A 22,300-nucleotide genomic window follows, 5' to 3' on the forward strand; every position below is an offset into this window, starting at 1 on the left:
GGAAAAGAATAGAAAGTCTGGAAATAGACTCTATTACATATAGGAATTTAACACATGATGGAGGAGTTACACATCAATAAGTGAAAAAAGCACTAACTTGGAAAAGCATCAGTGTATATCCCCACCTAAAATAAAGTATAACCCAAGATAAATACCAGAAAAATTATCAATTTAAATGTAATAAATCAACCCCTTATACCCTCGAAAACACAATTATAAATGTGTCAAAGCCTTGAAAGACAGAATAACCATTCTAGGCATAGGAGAAAAATACAATTATGGAAGAAAAAAATTAAAATTTGATTACAAACACAAGTTATAACTTCAATAGACCAAAATATAAACAAAAAAAGCAACAAAATACTATTAAAAAATAACAACAGACCCAAAGTGGAGTCACCTCCAAAACAGCAAACCAAGACTTAATTGCAGTTTGAGCCCCTCCCAGGAAATGTGACCTTAAACCATTCAGTCTGTAATTCTCTGATCAACACTACTAGTGAAATAATCTGTCTGATAAGATTCTTGTAGCTTTTCTCCTAAAGAAAGGTTACCTTGCCTGAATCAATCCTTTCTTTTCTTTTGCTAACAACTTTCTTGTCCCACCCAGTTTCTGCCTATAAAAACCTTCTATTTTGCACAATTTTTTGAAGCACCTCTCTATTTACTAGGTGGGATGCTGTCTAATTCATGACTTATTCAATAAAGCCAATTAGATCTTTAAATTTACTAGGTTGAATTTTTGTACATTAATAATATTAACAAAATTTTAGAAAATATGACATTGAATTTACTTTACAATTTTTCAATTAATGCTTAAAATACCCTTAAAAAATGAAAAATGCCTTAGAATTCGGGCCTATGTCAATAACTAAAAGTATTTGCTCTAAAAATTTATCAGGTAAGAGTAAATTAAAATAACAATGAAGCACTCCTTCTGTTTGTTTCTCCTATTAAATGGACCTGGTAGGATTATTCATCATGCATAGGATGTCAAATTACTACAATTCTAGCCTACAGCCATGTCACCCTGAACGTGCCCAATCTTGTCTGCTCTCGGAAGCTAAACAGGGTAAGGCCTGTTTAGTACTTGGATGAGAGACCACCTAGGAATACCAGGTGCTGTAGGCATTAAAAATAATAAAATAAGTAAATAAATAAATAAATAAATTACTACAATTCTTCTGGGGCAATGTGGTGCTATGAGGAGCCATTTTAAAATTCCTATACTACTTCTCAGGAACTCCATTTCTGGGCATATTACCCAAAGAAACAAACCAAAATATGTAGAAACATATGTGCAAAGCTGTTCTTTGCAGCATTCTCTTTTATTACAGAAAAAACTATAAAGTAGGAACCTAAAAGAAAGTGGTCAATTATGGCACATCTATATACTCTTGGATTATGATGACGGTACTAATATGGTGTTTTTGAAAACTGCAGCAAGAAAAATACTTATATGTAGAAACGTTGAGTGAAAAAAAAAACACGACTGAAAATGGTAACATACGATTATAACTGTGTTTTTGAAAGCATTTATACTTAAACTATGTTTTAAAAACTATAACTATGTTTTTGTAAAATGGGGGTGGGGCGGGGGAAAAAGGAACAAAAGGCAACCAACAGCAGCAGCTCTGGTGGGGGCCGGGCTGGGCCGCAGAAGTAGGGTGGATCTAGGGTGAGCCTCTGAGCCAGAGGCAGCCGGGAAAAGCTGGCTGCGAAGAGCAGTGGAGTGACCTGAGGTGGAAGTGGGGTCACTGGTTGGTGGAGTGCTTCCGGCGGCCAGACCGGTAGGTGGGGCGAGCTATGCTGAGTGCCTAGCATTCAACTCCTCCGCTTGGGTACTGGGTTCTATTCCACCCTCCTACATGCCTTTGGAGACCAGAAGCCCAGCTCGGGGGTCCATATGTGTGGTCTCTAAAGCACCTTGCAGTCTTTTAAAGGATTTTTGACATCTCAAGCTTATTCCAAACCAAATAGAGGAGCTTTACAGTCCACCACCCGCCACCAGCCCTCCGCCCTCCGCCCTCCACCCTCCGGACGTGCCTTAATATCCCGGAAGTGCTTTGATATACGGGAAGTTGCTTTGTATATATAAAAAAAGTGCTTCACAATCTCGGAAGCACACTGTAGGCTTGAACACCAAACCGAGCCTTCGGTAAATTTTGCATCTTTGTGACTTTTCTAAAGCACTTTGGAATCACAAACTCAGTGGAAAGCCTTTGACATCTCTGGAACACTGAGAACTGTGAAGGGCAAGTGAAAGAAAGGGGAACGGTCGATAAGCCTGCAGGGCGGCAGAGCGGCAAGGTCGCAGAGCACCACAAGGTCGCAGACCGGCACAAGGTCAAATACCACAGGAGCGACACACAGGTAGGGTCCTCAGTAAACACAATTGCCTCTGGGGACCCACTGATGTGACCCTGGCCGGCCAGCTCATAGTTCTATATCCTGTTAAGGAGAGGCAAGGAGCCCTGGGTGCCTGAAAACCCAAGAGGGGTACCTTGTAACTTTCAAGGCGAAGTTTTCCTGGGTCCCATTCCACCAAAGTTATTCCTCCTCCTCCTCCTTCCATTTGTCAGGCCCAGGTGTGGGTGGAGCAGCCTTCAAAGCAGCCTCTGCCTAATTCAGAGTACTTTGGGTTCCTTTTGTCTCTGGAATCCCCTCTGCACCATCCCTTACGTGCTCTGCCAGCCCCTTTCGAGAAGAAATGGCTTCTCTAGAGGATGCCTACAACTTTAAAGTTAATTCCAAACACAGTTCCCACAATTCTATGAACTCTGAATTTACAGCCAAAACTGAGGGTCAGAATGGTAACAATGAGGAACCTAACACAGTCCAGAGAAAGAGCGATAGACAGAGAGACCAACGCTCTTCAGAAACCTATGAGACGGCTATGAGAGGCATCTTGGTAAAATCGATGCCAAAAAGAAAGGGAGAGACTGCCACTGGTGCAAAACCAAGCACAAGAGAGCATCCCAAACCTGGAGAAAGACCAGCTAGGGCTTTCACCTTCTCTATTCCAGAGTTCAAAGCAGAGAAGGGAAAGATAGTGATAAAGATCAGCAACTTGCAAGACCGGAGAGTGTTTATAGAGCCTCAGGAGAAACCCAGTGAGAAGCCACTTGGTAACCAAAGAGAAGAAATTTTTGAAAAAGACTCTCCGGCCCTAAAATTTCTAGACAAATGTGACTCTCATTCGGAAATACAAAAGTGTAAAAGGGATGTGGTGATTAAGCACCCCTCTTCAGGAAGTGACTGGTCTAATGTGGATGAGATTTCCACAGTCAGATTCTCTCCAGAGGAGCCAGTCTCACTGGGTTTCTCAGTTTTAAAGCCTTCAACCTTCACCACTGACTGTGTCAAGTATCAGCCTCTTTTGTACAGTGGTCCTTCGCAAGATTATGCCAGCTACTGGACCAGCAGTCCCAAGCCATCTCTCTGTCACTCCCTGGGCAACAGAAGCAACAATACATCCAAGGCTAGGAAGAGCAGCTGGAGCTTTTTCAGTAATTATTCCTCTAACTCTACAGAGTGCTCCCAAAACTGGGCCAGAGACCTGAAGGTATCAGAAGTAGGTCATTCCAAGAATTCTCATTCGCTTAATTTCCCCAGAAGTTCAGAAGCAAAGATGAAGGAGACACCATCATTTTCTTGGGGAAGACATGCATCTAGTTCCCTTCCAAGGAGCTACTGGGAGCAAAGGCTAAAGGATGGTTTCATTGATACCCACTGTCACTTGGACATGCTCTATGCCAAGTTGTCTTTCAATGGGACCTTTACCAAGTTCAGAAAAATTTACAGCCATTCCTTCCCTAAGGAATTTCAGGGCTGCATTTCTGATTTCTGTGACCCTCGCACATTAAGGGATGGCCTATGGGAGAATCTGTTGAAAGATGATCTGGTCTGGGGAGCCTTTGGCTGTCACCCCCATTTTGCACATTACTACAATGAGTATCAAGAAAGAAATCTTTTGCGAGCCTTAAGGCACCCCAAAGCTGTAGCATTTGGAGAAATAGGATTGGATTATTCTTATAAGTGCACTACACCTATCCCACAGCAGCACAAGATATTTGAGAGACAGTTGCAGCTGGCCGTGTCTCTAAAAAAGCCCTTGGTGATCCACTGCCGAGAAGCTGACAAAGATCTGCTGGACATCATGAAAAAAAATGTGCCCTCTGACTACAAGATCCATAGGCATTGCTTCACTAACAGTTACCCAGTTATCGAGCCCCTTTTGGAGTACTTTCCCAACATGTATGTGGGCTTCACAGCAGTCCTGACTTATGCTTCTGCCTGGGCAGCCCAAGATGCTCTGAAAAAGATCCCACTGGAGAGAATTGTTGTGGAAACTGATGCTCCCTACTTCCTTCCTCGTGGGGTTCCCAAAAGCCTTTGCCAGTATGCCCACCCAGGCCTGGCCCTGCATACCATTCAAGAGATTGCCAGAATCAAAGATCAGTCACTCTACCAGATCTTGGCCACCTTGCGTGAGAACACTAGTCGCCTTTACAGTATTTAAATAGTGTACAGTCAAGAGTCTTCCAAAAAAGACTAGTGGCCTGACAACAGAAATTTGGTTTAGAGATAGCTAGAATCAAAGATCAGCCACTCTACTAGACTTTGGTCACCTTGTGTGAGAACACTAGTTGCTTCTACAGTATTTAAATAGAAAGAGAACAAGTCAGGTGTCTTCCAAAAAAAGACCAGCAGCCTGACAACAGAGACATGGTTTGAACTCTCCTTGTATCCCAGGTCAAGGATGTGTTCAGCAAACCCATTGGCATGGAAAACACAAGGACAAGATGTTTTCTTCAAAACCTCTTCATAAGACTTCTGCTTCCGGATGGTAGGGTGAGGTACAATGGGATGAGAGGAGAGGTAAGGGGATCTTGACTTTATCAGAGTTTTTCCTACCAACCAGATTGTGCTAGCATAGTCAGTAAAGAAGAAAGAGTACCATGGGGTACAATGAGTTTGCCAATCCAAATTCCTATCTTCTGCAGCCTGTGTTTTTGAGCGGTTGATGAAAAAAAGTCACCCTCCTACTTGTCTTAAAAAAAAAGCAGGGAATGTTGAATTTTAAAAGTGAGCTAGGTGATTTATTCTGTTTATTCTCTAAATGTATTTATTATAAGAATTCTATAATCCATATGGTTGTTAAATTCATAAATTCAGATACTGTTCAATTGGCAATTTCTTATCTCCAAAGATAAACCAACACTAATATTTCATCTAAAAGGAAATTGATGTAGATAAAAATTTGTCAGTTAATAGTCATAATGTGCCAAGGGGGGCTGTGGAGGAGCTTGAAGTGATGGGGGCTAAGTCAGTTGAATCTTAGACCACCACTGAGATGAGTTTTGAATCTGAACTGAACTCCCAACAGTTATATACTTCCAAAGCTCTTCAGAGAAACAGAATTTAACAGCAAGCGTTCATTCAAATTGCTCTTATTCTTTACAAGGCCCAAATGTATACCACTTAGAAATACTGTTCTCCAGAAAGACAGAAACAGAGAAGAGTTTCAGCCGCACACTTGGCAAACAGCTGTCCTTTCTGGGAAATTAAAATGAACCCACATTTTAAAATATTTGAGTTAAGAAATTTAACTTTGCCAGGCAAAGCAACACCTAAATTCAGAAGTCCCATTATTAGATTTGAGAAATGCCATTTTAAAAATGGAAAGCCTCTTTTATTCTCAAACTAAATCAATAAAAAAAGGCCCAGAATACTCCAGACTTCTCTATTTTCCTTTGTACCCATTTATCTGGATCCAAGGAAATCAGCTGGCTCCTTACTATTTGGTTCTCAGCTCAAAAGTCTCGTCCACAGAGAAGCTCTCTCTCCCTGGCCACCAATCTAGAGTACTCACCTCACCTGACAGAACAAAATTCTTGGCTTATTGTTTTTATTTAATCATAGCACTCAGCACTGTTTGAGATTCTGTGGTTAATTTATATGCTCATTGGTTACCTTTTCCTACTAGGTTGTAAGTTTACGAGCTTGTCAGTCCCATTCACATTGTTCATATACCCAGTGTTAGTATAGTGCCTGGAACAGAGCAGGCACTCAGCAAAGATCTCACAAATTAACATATGAATGAATAAGACTTAACACCTGGGAGTTAATGACTATTTGGACAAGGGGACAGATATTAGGAAAAGAACAGAGAAATAAACCACCATATTTCTAGCACCCCGCTTTAATTCAAAAGGCAAGGCAAAGATTAAAGGCCACCTATATTCAGCTGTTAGATGTCATCCATAATAAAAGAAATAAATAAGGTCAGGCCTTACCAGGCACTTGACAATTCATAGTCCCTGTGAATAACACTAAGTATGTCATATTTTCCCCTCTATAAAGAATCCAGTCTTTTAAGATGAAGTATTAGAAAGCTGTAGCTGGAGTTCTTCACTTCCCTTTAGCAGAACAAAAGAAGTTGATGTAATGTTAAAGGTGCAGTTTGATTCTATTTTTCAAGACAGAAAACCTTCAAAACCTAAGCCAATGTTTTGAATTAAGGGTTTTTTTCCCATTTAATGTATACCTTCAACAGACATTGCTGAAAGTGTGTCTTCAACCCACAGGAGCCCTGAGCTTTCTATAAAGGATTGCAGAAAAGAGGGTTCCATGGACATACATTTTGGGGGAATACTGAGTTGTACAAAGTTCCACAGATTATTTTTTATTTCAGGATCTTGCAAGTCTTTTGATAGTTAACATGAGTCACAAACACCCAAGAGTGTGTTTCTCGAAGTTATTTCTAGATTATTTTGAGGTATAAATCGGTGAGCTCAAGTTCTTTAGGAAATGATTAGGAAATGCTTAAATACGTCAGTCACACACTTGCTGTTGCATATTTCTACTCATATTTCTACTCGTATCCTAAATCCTCTTTCATTTACCTGTCTCATTACATAAGATCTGTGGAGAACAAAATGTTATCTACCTGGTGTTAGAAAAGCGACATTACTAAGAGGGCATTTTAAAAATGGATGTGAATAAATGGTTGCACTTATAAGTACACATCTAACAAGATAAAGAGGATATACATATAATTAATTTTCCTTTTCAAAAAAAAAAAGATCTTTTCCTATGGAGAAAATACTTCTTACCTGCTCCTCTTTCTCTACATTTGTTATGGCAAAACTCTGCAGTGTTTCTAATATCCAGGAAAGAGCCTTGCATAATTCAGTTTTATTTCTTCAGGAATGGGAGTGGGTAATTTTTTTTTGAGTATAGTATATCTAAGGTGACCTAAGTCAAGAATCGCAATCTTCCTTATTTCATAAATGAAGTACAGAACATTTCACCTATTCATGTTACTAGTAAAACAAAACAAAACAAAACAAAACAAAAACCCACTCAAAAAAAATCTTCTAATTCGGATGTGCAAAATTTGGGGCACTTTGTAAACAGCTTTCTACTAAAATGATGGATATTCCATTGAACCTCAAACGAATGATTATTTAGCATTCGTATGTTTGTATGGCACGTGGTGTGTCTACTCACCTGTTCTGGTGGCATTAGCCATGAAGGCAGCTGGTGACCTAGGAATTCAATTTGTAGTTAGTGGTCCCTGGGCCATCAGTCATCCCAGAGTCACAGGGCCTCTCAGGCCCATTAACGGGCTCTCTGAACCTTGGCAGTCTTCACTGCACGTCAGTATTTTGCTTCACTTAAATTTTAGAAAGGCAGCTACTTCTACCTTTAAAACTAAAAAAGGAATAAATTGTCCACTTTGTCTCAGGAGATAGGGGATTATTTTTTTGTCAGTTGGCCTTTATTCATATCTGACTTCGGAATTAATACCTGCTTATTATAGAATTTTTGAGACTACTAAAGAGCACAAAGTGAGAAAAAATAGTCTATAACCCTACTATTTAGAGATACTCACTCTGACAACTGGAGTACCTCTTTGGCAGTTTTTCTAATATTATTGGCCAATTCCAGCATTGTTATCTTTGAGTCAATTTCGCTAGTTAATGTTTACTATAATATTCACTTCACTTCATAATTAGCATAAGCTATACACTTTACTGCCTCTGAATTTGTGATTTAAATACATTATTTTGTGTACTTTTGTTTGCTTTCTCGAGCAAACAAGCTAGAAGTTTAATTCAGTTGTTTTAAAGAATCAGCTCTTATTACTGATTTATAATATTCTGCTTTAAGTTTATGACTTTTTTTTCCTTCCGTTCTCAGATGTCTGGAGGGGTGTGTGTGTGTGCGCACGCGCTTTTTCTAATGCCTTAAGTTAAATGCTTAGTTTATTTTTAATTTGGGAAGGAAGGAGAACAAAGCCTTCAATGCCATAAATTTGCCTGTAATTGTAATTCTGCTGTATCTATAGGAATTATTATTTTAATGAAGTTTAATTTCCCATCATAAAAATTAATGCATATGTATTACAAAAATATGAAAATAGGAACAGAAAGAAATGCAGGATATTTCTACCTTGAACTCATTATTTTGTTACTATCTTAGCTAATGAAATTGTAATTATATAGCTATGCCAAATTATATATATATACATATTTCTTTTAAAAATGCATGTTTTCCCTCCAATACTCTCTGAAGATTAACATACCACAAGATCCCATCATGAACCTATAAAAAATATTCATGTTCTGCTGTATTTTTACTTAGTCTTTTTTTAAAAAACAGTTAAAAACACAAAGTATATATGTTTATTAAGCAGAGTTTGCAGGTCTGAGAAAAAGATACAAATATAAGCTTTTTTCCCTCTTTACTGAGAGATTTTAACTCTATTCATTGTTATCTTTATTTTTTTGGAGAACTGTCAGTTCAAGTACTGATTCTAAAAATATATACTGAAACTCACCTTACAAAAGAAATATATTGTTCTTTTTTATATCTTTATCTTGCATTTGAGACTCAATGTATTATTGTTTATTACTCTTTTATCTTCCATTAAACATTTAAAATGTTCACATTCTGTTTTGAACTTTATATTTTATAATTATAAGTCTGTTTCTATTGCTTACCACTAATCCTTTTATTTCGTGAATTTCCCATGGTTGAACTGTTTAATCTGCTTTATAATTGGCTGAAGTACATCTTTAAGCCACTTTCTCAGGAAAAGTATGTGGATGGAATATTTGTGAGAAATTATATATCTGAGAACATCTTTCTGTTGCTTTCACTAATGAATAATACCTTGGCTGAGTCTAGAATTTCTGGGTCACAAACATTTACCCTAAAAATTATAGGCATTGCTTCATTGTCTTCTGGCATTTAATAGTGTAAAGAAACTGATGTCAACTTCTCCTTCTTTGAGAATAAACTACTTTTTCTGTCAGGATGCTTGGTAATTTCTTTACTTTATCCTTGAAATTAACACAAAATTGCCAGGATATTTCAAATTATTGGTCTCTCTTTTGTTGTTTTCTGTAGTACACAATAGGCATTCTATCTACAAACCTATGTCTTTTAATAATTCACAAAGTCAGTCTTGTTTTTATTAATTTCTTATGGTATGTGAAATTGACTCAGTTGCTTTTAATCTAACTTCAAGTTCTTTAGGAACAACTGTCTGTATATTAGAACTCCATTCCGTGCTCTGTCCAACCTTTCAATACCTATCTCATTTTTATTATATCTGACCTTTTTCTCTGCATTTTGGGAGAATTTCTCAAGTTTGCCTTTTCCACCATTCATCCCATTTTCTCCAGTATCAATTTTTTTCTTTACTACATATAATGTATTTTTTTGTTTTCTCACACTTATTCCTCCTTCTGTGAGCTCCCTTTGCTTTTTGGCCTACAGTCTCATTCAGCAATATTTTAAATGTATTCTCTTGTTCTATTTTAGCCTTCCAGCCTTCACTTCACGGAGTCTACTTTAACTGCTTATTTTATTTTATTATTTACTTGCACTCAACAGAAAGCACAAATCAAAGTTAAAAATATTCATTTCCCTATAGAAAACATATTTTTAAATAAATATTTTTCTTCCTCTGCCTGTTAAATACTATGTTCCCCTCCATTTATGTTGTAGTCTTTTCAGAAACCTTTTGTTGGGTTTCTTTGTTCACTCTTAAACAAAGAGCAGTCTATACAGACAGGTGTTTTCCCCAAAATAGGATGGGTAGGTTCTCTTCCCCATCCTTCACTATCTATTCTAATGTTCTGACTCCTCTTGGTGGGAGGCTGGTTGATAGAAATTCATATATAGCATGTTAAGAGAAGTAGGGAGAGAACAAGGGCTATGGATAGTCCCCTGCAGGAAAAATTTGAAATTTTTCCATATCAACATTTTATAAATTGATCTGTCACTCCTGAAATAGAACATGTGTAGCCAGTCCTTCATGTGTATCACCTATTACATCAGAGTCAATTCAGAGTCTGCTTTTCCCTCAGTGTGACAATTTCTAGGCCTCCTAGTGACACTCTTAATCCATCAATAGTTGTAGAAGTAAACCAAGTAGAAGCCCCTACAGATTGTCCTAACCCCCAACTCAATTCTTGTCACTTTCTAAGGAAGTGAAATTGAACATTGGTTTTGGTATATTTCTTTAATATGATCCCATCTGCACTGTATCTAGTGGAAATTCTTCATCAAAGTTTGCAGCATGAAGATGGAACTCCTGGCCTCCAACACACATGCACACACACAAAAAAAATATTATTCTCCATATTTTAAATTTTTGCAGTCATTTTAATTGGGACTGTGAAGGTAGAGAGATTCAACTAAATATCAATACCCAAGATTTCAACTCACTCCAAATTCCCTTTTTTTCCTCTCACGTCTCTTTTTTGATAAATTTATGTTCCTATGGATACTGTGTTTAAATAGGCATATCTTATTTTAAGAAAATTTAAGTTATACGAATCTGAATCTCATTTAGTTTGAACACAAGAGATGGTCAATAAGGTAAAGTTGGATAAATGAATGACAAAAAATACAAATTATAGAAAGATGACTTCTAAAATAATCCTATGTATTACAAAAATATCATAAATGTATAATTTATGCTCAAATATTCATGACTAAATAGGGTTTAAAATGAAATGTACCTATATGGACAGCATAAGCATTCATCAAATTTATTTTTACTTGTCTGCTTCTTCTTCAGACCTGATTTTATAATGCATAAAAGGGAGAAGAGATGCAACTAGAATGTTAAAATATTCTTATTTTAGCTTCATCACTAATCAACCATATAACTGGTGCAAACCACTTAAACTCTTTGTTTGTTGGTTAACCTTTGCTTCAAAATTAGAAAATCAACACTTGATAACCACAGGGCAGGGCAGTACTATTTAAAGGAGTAAGAAAATGATGTATATATAACAGAGCTTTAGAGAGAAAATGAATGTATAAAAATACTGAATAATATATAAATCAGTGTAGGATGCAAAGCTGGAAGCTTAAAAACACTGTCAAAACCACATTTAAACTAGTCTTTTCACATCCTTATGGAATCTATTGAGCAAAGCAATTAAAAAATACTTGATATTACTAAGAGAAGTTCAGATCCACTGTTTAAAATAAGACTTCCTAGAAAAATAATTTGGACTAGAACAAGGGAGTCACCCTATCCAATGGAAATCACATTGCTAATCATGGAGCTTCATAATAGCGAAAAACAAATATTCAAATATTCAATGTTAAAGATACAAAAGAAAAATAGTACTTAGAATATAAAATATAAAGAAAAATAGTACAAAATATATATATGAAATTTACCAAATAGTATATACATATATTCGGAGGAAATAATATGACAACTGGGGCAAAAATACTCCTTCATACCATCATTTTGAGATATATTAAAAGGCTGGATTCTACCCCAAAGAGTCAGAAGAAAGATGCTTAGATATCTTTTACATTCTCCAATACAATCCGTGATTCTAGTAATGATTAATAAACTAGGCTACCCAGTATATTGGATTATCCTACTGGTTTCAAAGTATATTATTTAATTCCTACAAGTGCATCAATAGCTGAGATCATAAAATGGATACTTGATATGGAAAGGCTCCTTTATCAAAACCAAACTAATACAGACCAACCCATTTACAGAGCATCTGCTAAGTTCAAAGATCTATGTGGAGGGTATAACACAATAAGTCAATCTCTCCAGCTACAAGGATTGTACAGTCAAGTAAGAGATTTAACTACATGCAAATAATTGCAAAACAAAGTATGGTACTGCCAAATAATTATACTGCATTAGAGATAAAGCTAAAAAACATTTGGAAAGACTCAATAATGTTTTTAAAATCCATGCAGGATACATTACTGAGCACCTGCTATGTGTCAGGCACTGTGCTAGGCTCTGAGAAGCCAAAGATTAATAAAAATGGCTAATACTAAGTTATAATGGGTCAGGCAGTGTGTTAAGTGCTTTCACACACTAACTCATTTACTCCTCAAAAGACATCTATAAAGTAGATAATATTGTGATCTTTGTTTTAGGGGGTTAAGTAATTTACCCAAGGTCTCAGGTAAGCGAATGTGACAGCTGGGATTAGAACTCAAGCTGCCTAACTTCAGAGGCCAGAAGTTAACCATTATTTCCTGAACTAGCACAAAATCCCCACCAAACTCCAGCTCAGTGGAGGACACACAGAAGAGTAAACAGGCTATTGTAACAGTTTTGAAAATGCTCAGTAGGAAGAAGGGCCAAATCACCTGGGCCATTACGAGGAGATGACTTCTAAAATGGATCTTCAAGACTGAGAGATGGAGGAAGAACTGCACACAGGGACCAGAGAGGAAGGGCATTCTCTATAGAGGGGGAACAGCATGTGCAAAGTTACAGCAGCATGGTAGCATATGGAACATAGGGTCCTGCAAGTTGTTCTGTGTGGCTGAGGGCTGAGTGGGGAAGAGAGAGCAGAAGAGATGAGAGTAGCAAAGTTCAAGAGCCAAAAGATAGGTCCCTGGGCTGTGCAAAGTTAGGTAAAAGGATTCTAAACATTTTAGAAAGTTAATTCTGTAGCAGAGTGGGTAGCTGATAAAGGGAATCAGATTGAAGGCAGAGATGTCATTGAAAAGGCTACTATCTAGATAAAAGATACAAACTAGGATGACAGCAGAAGTCTTGGAGACTGACGAAAGGGGGATTTCAGAGGGAGATGAAAGAGGACTTGGGATCAACTGATCAGTGACAAAGAGAGGGTAACGGTGGTTCTCTTGTTTGAACATACGAATATATAATTTAGTGACAACATGTTGATATAACTCAAATAATGAGCCAATGTGGACAAGTCTCAGCTTGGTAGTATGTTCAAAGAAAAGGCCAGACAATTCGACACCAATTGAAAAGTCTGTCTCATCTTAGACCTCTGAAGAAACTCTAAAGATGATCCAATTTATGCTCCATATCTACACTTCCCCTCAAAAAAAATGCCTTTCTCTTCTTTTTTGATTCTCATATGTCCCACATTTCCTCACCATCAGCTTAGTCTACGGTATCTCTCTCCTTCTTCCTCCCTCCACTTCTCTCCAGCTCTTCTCCTTTTCCTATGTTCCCCAAAGCCCAAGAATCTGGCAGCAAGCAGGGCATAGAGAAAAGGAGAAAGCTGGAAACACACAGAACATTACTGTTATGGAATGAGGATAACAGTAAGAACCAAAGCATCAATTAATAAAGCTAACTGTTAAAAGCCGATGAGACCAGAACTGAAAACAGAGTTTTATTTTTGATATTCAAACACAAATGCAAAAATAAATGCCCTGAAAAGCTAGATTTAAAAATCAACACGTCTACAGCCATGCCACCCTGAATGTGCCGGATCTCATCTGATCTTGGAAGCTAAGCAGGGTTGGGCCTGATTAATTCTTGAATGGGAGACCACCTAGGAATACCAGGTGCTATAGGCATTTTTAAAAAATCAGCAAGTAGAACCAGACGGAAAATAAAAAACACTCAAAACAGATTTTACATTTTAAGCTAAAAAGGAGGGAAGAACAGGGCAAACTTCAAAGGAAGTAACATTTTAATTAAACATAAAAGGGCCTACATGGAGTTTCTAGAACCTAGATGATGATAGTGTAAAATCTTTGAGAACAAGTTCAGAATAATTAGAATGTACACACAGTTGTAGCAGTCTATTACTCACTTCTATTAGTCCCAAATAATAAAAAAATAAAATAATAAAGGTAGTTATGTATCACCTTTCCTCCTAAAAAGCCATTAAGTGAATTTGCAAAAACAAAAGACATGACAAAATTTATTTAAATAAGACTTTTTAAACTACCCTAATATCCACTGCACAAATGCAACACTGGAGAACAATTGGGAAGAGCAAAGTATCAATAGCTTAATGGCTACATTTTATAACTCACTGGTCTCAATTGTGGGCGGCATCTCCAAACTTATTCTTCTGGAATGTGCTGGAATTCATGCCAAAGAAAAATGCAAAAATCCTGCAGCGCAGGTGAGGACTGGGATAGTCCCAGTTTATGCTTAACTTTTCCTAGGAACACCACCCCCCCTACCCCATGTAAGAAAATAAACCAAGTATTAGGCAAAGGAGGAGAGTTAATTCTTCATGACTACCAACAATAAGCAGGGTACTTGACATGCATTGTCCATCTGATGCTCACAGGAATTCTGAGATGGGTTTATTAATCTTACTTGACAGATGAAGGAATTAAGACCAAGAGAGGTTAAAAACTGTATACTTAAAATGGACATTTTATCACATATAAATTACACCTCAATAAAATTGATTCGAAACATAAGGGTTACCTCAATAAAGTTGATTAAAAGATGAAATAGGTAATAAATAGTAAATCCAGGTTCTAGATCCATCTGTTTAACTGAAAAGCCTTGCTCTCCCCCATTACACCCAGAGCTTCCCTGTAGGGGGAAATTGCGGGAAGATCATATTCCCAAGGAATACCCTGACCACTGTACATAGAATTCATTTCAAACAACACTCCATTTGGAGAGACATGAACCCTGGGTCCAACTGCAGGGTCAAAGGGAAGGGAAAAGCCCCTGATGGTGGTGGTGGTGGTACTCTCTGAAAAGGAAACAGGAGAAGTCAGTAATTGCAAGGCCTGAAGCAGAGGAAGATGAAGTAGGGAAAGGGAAAAAAGGTAAATAAGGCACTCACAATGTAAGATGAATAGAAATTGATGAAAGTAAAGAGAATGAGGATGAAGAGACTGGCAAAGGCCAACGAAAGAGAAAAAGAAATAGAGAAAATGTCAAAAGAATGAAAGGTAAAAGGGTAAGGAGATTGAGAGATGGGGCTTAAGAAAAAGAAATGGGACAACTTTGAAAAGAGATAAGCATTTCTGCCTCCCTTTGAATTATGTGGCATTCATGCCCTCCCTGCTACCTCCCATTTCTGATGTCCTAGAATAAACTACCATGCTCCTTCAATTATTTATACTTCTGATAAAGTTTTATGATAATGACATGTGTCACTGGAGAATATTCTTTATTAAAAGAACTATTACCACACTAAACAGTACAATGAATTTCATAGTCAAAAAAGGTATTTAAAGAGGAGCATAATTAAAATAAGGATATGAACAATTCCAACATCTTAAAATGTTTAAAAACCTCTGAAAGGGGTTGGGAGAGTAATGTATTTGAAAAAAAATAGAACTAGCATATTCAAAAATACAGGGATATGAATCCAAAGGATGAAAACCAATTATACAAATACCCAGAAATCTGCCATGGTGTATTTTATTACATGAATTGGCTGCACTTGTTTACATACATACATATTATCAAAGCTGTGCCTCAAGTCTTAAATCCCAAACAGTGAGCCAGATGCCAAAGAGGACACACTGTAAGATTCTACTTATATGAAGTTCAAGAATCGGCAAAACTAATCTACAGTAAGGGAAGTCAGAGCAATGGCAGAGGGCTGAATGAAAGGGGGCATGAGAGAACTTTCTGGGGTGGTAGAGGTATTCTATATGTTGTCTGGGGTGGTAGTCACACAGATGCATACAGTTGTCGGGATTTGTGGAACTGTATGCTTAAAATGGGCATATTTTACTATATATAAATTACACCTCAATAAAGTTGATTTGAAATATTAAAATAAGGTTTACCTCGAAAAAGTTGATTAAAATAAAGACTCGATAAAAATCCAAAGAAATACAGTTATTATGTATCCTTATTATGATGTTTGTTACATAAATCTATACATGTGATAAAATTTCATAGAACCATAAACTAAGGAGAAAATATGAGTGCATCTAAAAACTGGTGAAATTCAAATAAGGTCTGCAAGTTTAATATGACACCAATGTCAATTTCCTGGTTTTGATAATGTACTATGGTTATGTAAGATGTCATCATTGAGGAAAGCTGAGGAAAGAGTACACAGGAACTGTCTTGGACCATTTTTGTGATTTCAAAAATATTTTTTTAAAAAGAACACAGATTGTACAGTTAGTATTTGTACTATCACCCACCATCAATGTTACAAAGTGATGAGTTTATTATAGGGTAGAATCCTGAAAATACAAAATTGAGGAAGGTAAATAAATGTTTAAATGTTTCCAATAAACTTGCAGCTGGTCTAAATTTAGAAGGGGAAAGTACAAAAACATTATAGATTAAAAATTCAGAACAGAATATAAATCAGCCTAAACTATAAGTCAACAAAACAAATAGCAACTACTACTTCCTAATTTGTGAACTGAAATGTCACACATGACAAAGATTTCATGTTAAAAAAAAATCAGTGTGCACAGAAGACAACTATGTAAAGAGGCAGCAAGACGGTGGCTATCTGCAAGCACATGAGAGAGACCTTAAGAGAAATCAACCCTGTCAACACCTAGACTTCCAAGCTCCAGAACTGTGAGAAAATAAATTTCTGTGGTTTAAGGCACCCAGTGAAAGTATTTTGTTATGGCAGTCCTAGCAAACTAATATATATAACTATAATTTATACACTTTAAAATTTGCCTCTTATAAGTATATAGTTCAACAACTTTTCATAAATTTATACAGTTGTATAATCATCCCCACACTCCAGTTTAGAACATTTCCATCAGCCCCCAAAAGTTCCCACTCCCACTGCCAGCCCCAAACAACTACTGATCTACTTTCTCTGATGTAATTGCCTTATCTAGGATTTCAGATAGATGGAATCATACAATATGAAGTCTTCTATGTCTGCTTTCCTTCACTTAGTATGTTTTTGAGGCTCATCCATGTTGTTATACACATGTATGTGTATATGTATATATAATCTCAGTAATTTCTGTACATTGCTCAATAGTTCCCATTGCATACCACATTTTATTTATCCATTCATCGGTTGGGCATTTGGGTTGTTACCTGTTTTGGGCTATTATGAATAACAATGCTATATCATTCACATATAAATTTTTATGTGAACATATGTTTTAATTTCTCTTAGAAAGATTGATAGGACTGGAATTACTGAGTCATGTGGTAATTTTACCTGTTTAAGAAAGTGCCAAACTGTCCTCCAAAATAGTAGTATCACTTTACATTCCTACCAGGAATGTTTGAAAGTTCTAGATTCTCCACATTCTTGCCAACACTAAGTATTTGTCAGTCTTTTTAAATTGTAGCCATCCTAATGGGTATGTAGTGGTATCTACTCAAGTTTAAGCTCAAAAAGACAATTTTAACTTTAAGCTAATGCGAATAAGCCACAGGCCTAGTTATTGATAAAAAGTTTAGGCCTGAGGGGGGAGTCTTAAAATTTTGTCTAATAAATAAAATCTAGGTATTAGAAAAGAGAGAAGAACTCTCTCTTCTTTAATAAGAGACTCATTTGCAAATCTTTCTTTTTATTCCAAAAACATTTATTCCAAATTTTGGGATTTTTTATTAAATGCCTTTAGAATTTCAAAAGATCAGAGAAACCCATATCGTATGACAAGATTTTAAACTTTAACATTTTAACATAAATTTAAAGAATTTTGAGTTTTAATCCTAGTGATAAATGCAGAATGCATAGTTGGAAATTTGGGGTATGACGTGTTTGATTTCAGGCAACCCCTTTGATTTCTCCTTTAGAACTAAATAGCTCAAGATTTATGGAATTGTGATGTAAAACATGAGATTTAAACTGCAGTGCATTGCAATTGCATTGTGTTATAATTATACATTATTGATGTCTTTTATGAAATGATTCTAAAGAATTCAGACAATTTGGAAATTACATAAATCTATGGAAAATTTTTCATTTGAAAATTCGAGTATGGTTTAAATGTATAATATCTGACACATATTTCAGTTATTTTTAAAATTGTAATTGTATTTTATTTTTATATACTCTGATTATATTTTATAACATTCCCAATTGGCTTTAGGCAAAACTTCAAGAATCTATATTCATGTATTGTTCTTTGCTAATCATATGAAATTCTAATGTACTTGATTGCTCCTTGATCCCCCTATAGGAAAATTAAAAATTTTGGCTAGCATTGGGTGAGAAAGAGAAAAGCAACCCGATATCCAGGAGCCAGTCTGGCATTATCAGTTGGCGTTGGTGCTCCTACAAGCTGGGGTGGCAGCCACAGCAAGGCCTTGGTGTTCTCCTATTGTTTATGAACACTTTCAGAGAACACCTATCTCAGACAAGATCAGTCTGTGACTGTGATAGATCAAGATAAAACCAAGACAATTCCATAACCGTGTCTGAACACAGACAGAATATGAACATTGTCCAAGCCTTGAAATGTCAAACGTCCCACTCTCCTAGCTCACAAGAGTGATGGCTGCTTCTCTCCCAATTAGAGCTGTAGCTTTGCTCTAGTCTTCTCTCACTATAAGTGAGATTAAGACACACAATCGTAAAAGCATCTCAGCTTCTTGATAGCAACCAATCCAGAGCAAGGCCCCACTTCCTTAAGCCTTCCCCAAAATCACCTAACACAAGCCCAAATCCTATAATAAGTCTTTTCTAACTCATGCTTACTTAGACATCCCCTGGTGATTCAGGGTGTTTTCCCTCACTGTAATGAGTAATAAATCAACCTGTTCAATTAAAAAAATCAAGGTGACCTAAGAGATCAAATTATATTTTATAAATTTATTTTTATTTTGTTCAAAATAAATTCAAAATTCACACAGTACTACATAATCAGCTCACCACAAACCCACTGTCAAATGCAAAGTTATTAAAATTCTAATTCTGTGGTCAGTTATTTTGGTTATAATTATTATGTTTACAATACATGGAAAAATGAAATAACATTTTTAAAGGCACACATAACCCATAGGATCGACCTTTATCTTGCCACTTAACTATAATAGTCATTTGCAAAATAGCAAACAAATTAGGCTAACTAGAAGCCACTGACAAATAAAAAAAATAAGAGCATAATTGTAGAGTTGATGTAAATGGTGTTTAACATCCAGGCAAAAGTCACGAAAAAACCTTCAGTCATTTGAAAATTTCTAACTAGTCTGACTTTTGGATAACAGCAGCTAATAATAGATCATATACGATAGCAACAGAAGCATAGCATAAACTACTAAATGTCAAATTTCAATTAATAATGAAGCAATAAGGTGCCTGGTATAATTAGAAAGACCTATGCCAGGAGATCCAGGGTCTGGGTTCAGTTCTAGGATGAACAAGCTGAATCTGCCTTTAGTCATAGACTAAATGTCACAAACCAAGACTAAAGTATTGGGTATGGTAAAATGACATTAGAGATCTGCTAGACAAGCCCTACATTACAGTCAAGAAAATTGAGGCTCAGAGAGGTAAAGTGACTAAACTACAATCACAAAGAGAGTTACGTGAAAGTGAATAAAGGAAACCTCATTTAAAATCATCAGAGTCAGGAAACCTGAACAGATAGCTCTCATATACTAAGGCCACTGCCATCTGCAGACTCCAACAGGAAGAAACATACCTGTACTTCCCAATAGGAAGAGGCTTTCTTTACTACTCCAGTAGGAGGAAGGAAGATTTTCTCCTTGCCTAGTAACAATTCAGCCAATGAGAAGCCATCACCACCACGAACTCTCAATCTCCTCCAATGGACTTTCGCTCACAACCACCCCTCCCAACTTCCTCCTTTTCCTTATAAAGTAACACTCCCCTCCTTTATTCTCTGGACTTGCCTATGGTTTGCCATAGTTTGCAAGTCCCAAATTGCAATTCCTCTGCTATTCCTGAATAAACTCATTTTTACTGGTAAAATAAATGACTATTTGATTTTTAAGGTTAGCATTACATGACAGTTCCAGTGCCTTCAACCCTGGCTCCCGCCCCACTTCTTATAAATGATTCCTCATTTATAGAGAACAATCATCCACATTTGCTTCTTCCTCATGGAGGCACTGGGATGATGACTAAAGATAATTAGTGTGAGTGAATATGTGCTTGTTTGTATTTTAAGGAATTCAGTAAAAAAATAAATAAACTAGTCTTTGGGGGTGGATGCAATATGAGGCAAAATTATGCCTGGCTGTTTGCATAAATCCTCCCAATACTAGGGATTTTAAGCAATTAGGGTGTGTTTCTCAACGGCAGCAGTACTGGCATTTCAGGTAGAACATTGTCTCCACTGTGGGGTTGCCCTTCCCACACTGCAGGATGTAAAATACATGGTTGACCCCCAGCTACTCAATAGCAGCAGCACATCCTGGTCACTGCTGGCTCCGGGGCAAGCAATTTAAAACATCAAAATTAATGCAAAAATTCAGGATGGACACGATATGTCAAAATGTTAAATAAGATAGAATCAGTATTACTGATTCTTCCTTTTTTGCCTCAGGCTCCAATATGGCTCAGCATGGCAGTTACTGATTCTGTATTTAAAATGTTGACATTTTACTGATCATGAATTTTTCCCTTCAATTTTTAAGATATTTCATTAAAACAGTAACATGTTATCTAGCTTGATTACTGAGTTTTGGGGGATCCTTAAATTTTGCACCCAAGACAAGTGCCTCGCTTGCCTCAACCTAGCCCAGTGATACCCCCAGTCATTGTGATAACCCAAAACATCTCCACACATTTCCAAAGGCCTCCTTGGGTTGAGAATCTCTAAAATAGGGGCTGATTTTTCTCATATAGCAAGAAGTTCAAAGAGAGACAGCCCAGGCCTGAAAACGGTAGCTCCATGATGTCAGCAGGGCTCTAAGTCCTCTTTATTTCTGCTGTGCTCACAAGATGTCTGCTGTGCCCTTAGAAATTATGTCCTAGTTGTGGGCAGGAAAAACATGTCAGCTGAGCCTGACTCCTGAGGAAAATAACTTTCCCAGGAGCCACACACAATAAACCTTAACTCATGTATCATTGGCCAGATGAGTCATGTGGCAGCTCTAGTAGCAAGGAGCCTGGGAGCCTGGGAAAGTGAATGCTTTTAAGTGGTCACCTCTCCGGCCTGAATAAAACTGGTGTTCTCTCTGTAAGAATGAAGGGCAGGGGAGTAGAGAATAAAACAGCTAGAAATGTCTGCAATGGAGGCTATATAGGATAATAAATGCTGGCTCTTTTTGGTGACTACAATTATCATCTTCTCTGCTTGTAATTTGATGATTGGCCTCAGCAGAGCATTTTGATGGTCACTTTTAGAATTATGGAAAAAAAATGGGATGTTGTCTTAGGCTAGGCTACACAGAAGCATAGCCTGAAATGGATTTAGATGTATGTGATTTGTCACCAGCACACTCATAGGAGAAACTGGAAGGGAGCAAATTGAACAGCTAAAGGAAGGGAAATGAACCAAGCAAGGATGCATTCTCACATGAAGATCTGCCTTGGCCAGATGCACAGGGGCTATGAGCCTATATCGGAATACAGAGGTGCTTGCCTTGAAGAAGCTCAGCTTTTTACTCTTGACAAATCGGTTAAGCTTTTGCTGCCAACTCTTGTGGTGAAGGGGATAGTGTAACCTCTCAGGTTTCTCTGCATAATGCAATCAATGCCCAATGGCTAAGAGTGACATTCATAAGGGGTTATAGATGTGAGAACTTGCTACAGCTGGGATAGGATGGCCCTAAATGTGGATCTGGATGGGCACCAAGAACATCTACTACAAATATTAATTTTGATATACTTTTTAAGGAACTGCCTTTACTTCTACTTTGCATTGTTTGAGAATGTAACGCTAGATATATTATTATGATTAAAAGCTATTGGAAAAATTGACAATGAATTGAAAATGTCTCATTTTTAAGAAAAATGGTTAACAGGTACTGACTTGTTTTGTTGAACTATGAATCTAGAAAGCACTTTATAATTTGTTATGGATATTAACCAGGATCCAACCTGTAGTTCACAATCTCATCAGAACATGTAAATATTTCATAGTCTTAGCATCTTGTTTAAAGCTCAATGAATATTTA

At 36.9% G+C, this 22,300-nt stretch overlaps 2 protein-coding genes and 2 pseudogenes across 2 annotated transcripts in view; 3 read left to right on the top strand and 1 right to left on the bottom strand.

Annotated features, from left to right (window-relative positions):
- EFHC2 (EF-hand domain containing 2) overlaps positions 1-22,300 on the bottom strand; it is a 173,235-nt gene that overhangs the window by 124,886 nt on the left and 26,049 nt on the right. The window lies entirely within an intron of this gene.
- On the top strand, positions 1,013-1,131 carry LOC118608554 (annotated as a pseudogene).
- On the top strand, positions 1,408-4,522 carry LOC118607854 (putative deoxyribonuclease TATDN2). The gene is given in 2 exon segments (XM_036227248.1): positions 1,408-1,413; positions 2,519-4,522. Coding segments are annotated over 2 exon segments (2,010 nt in total).
- On the top strand, positions 13,739-13,857 carry LOC118608313 (annotated as a pseudogene).

The sequence above is a fragment of the Rousettus aegyptiacus genome, unplaced genomic scaffold, assembly GCF_014176215.1.
Source record: "Rousettus aegyptiacus isolate mRouAeg1 unplaced genomic scaffold, mRouAeg1.p scaffold_m13_p_9, whole genome shotgun sequence".
NCBI classification, from domain to species: domain Eukaryota; kingdom Metazoa; phylum Chordata; class Mammalia; order Chiroptera; family Pteropodidae; genus Rousettus; species Rousettus aegyptiacus.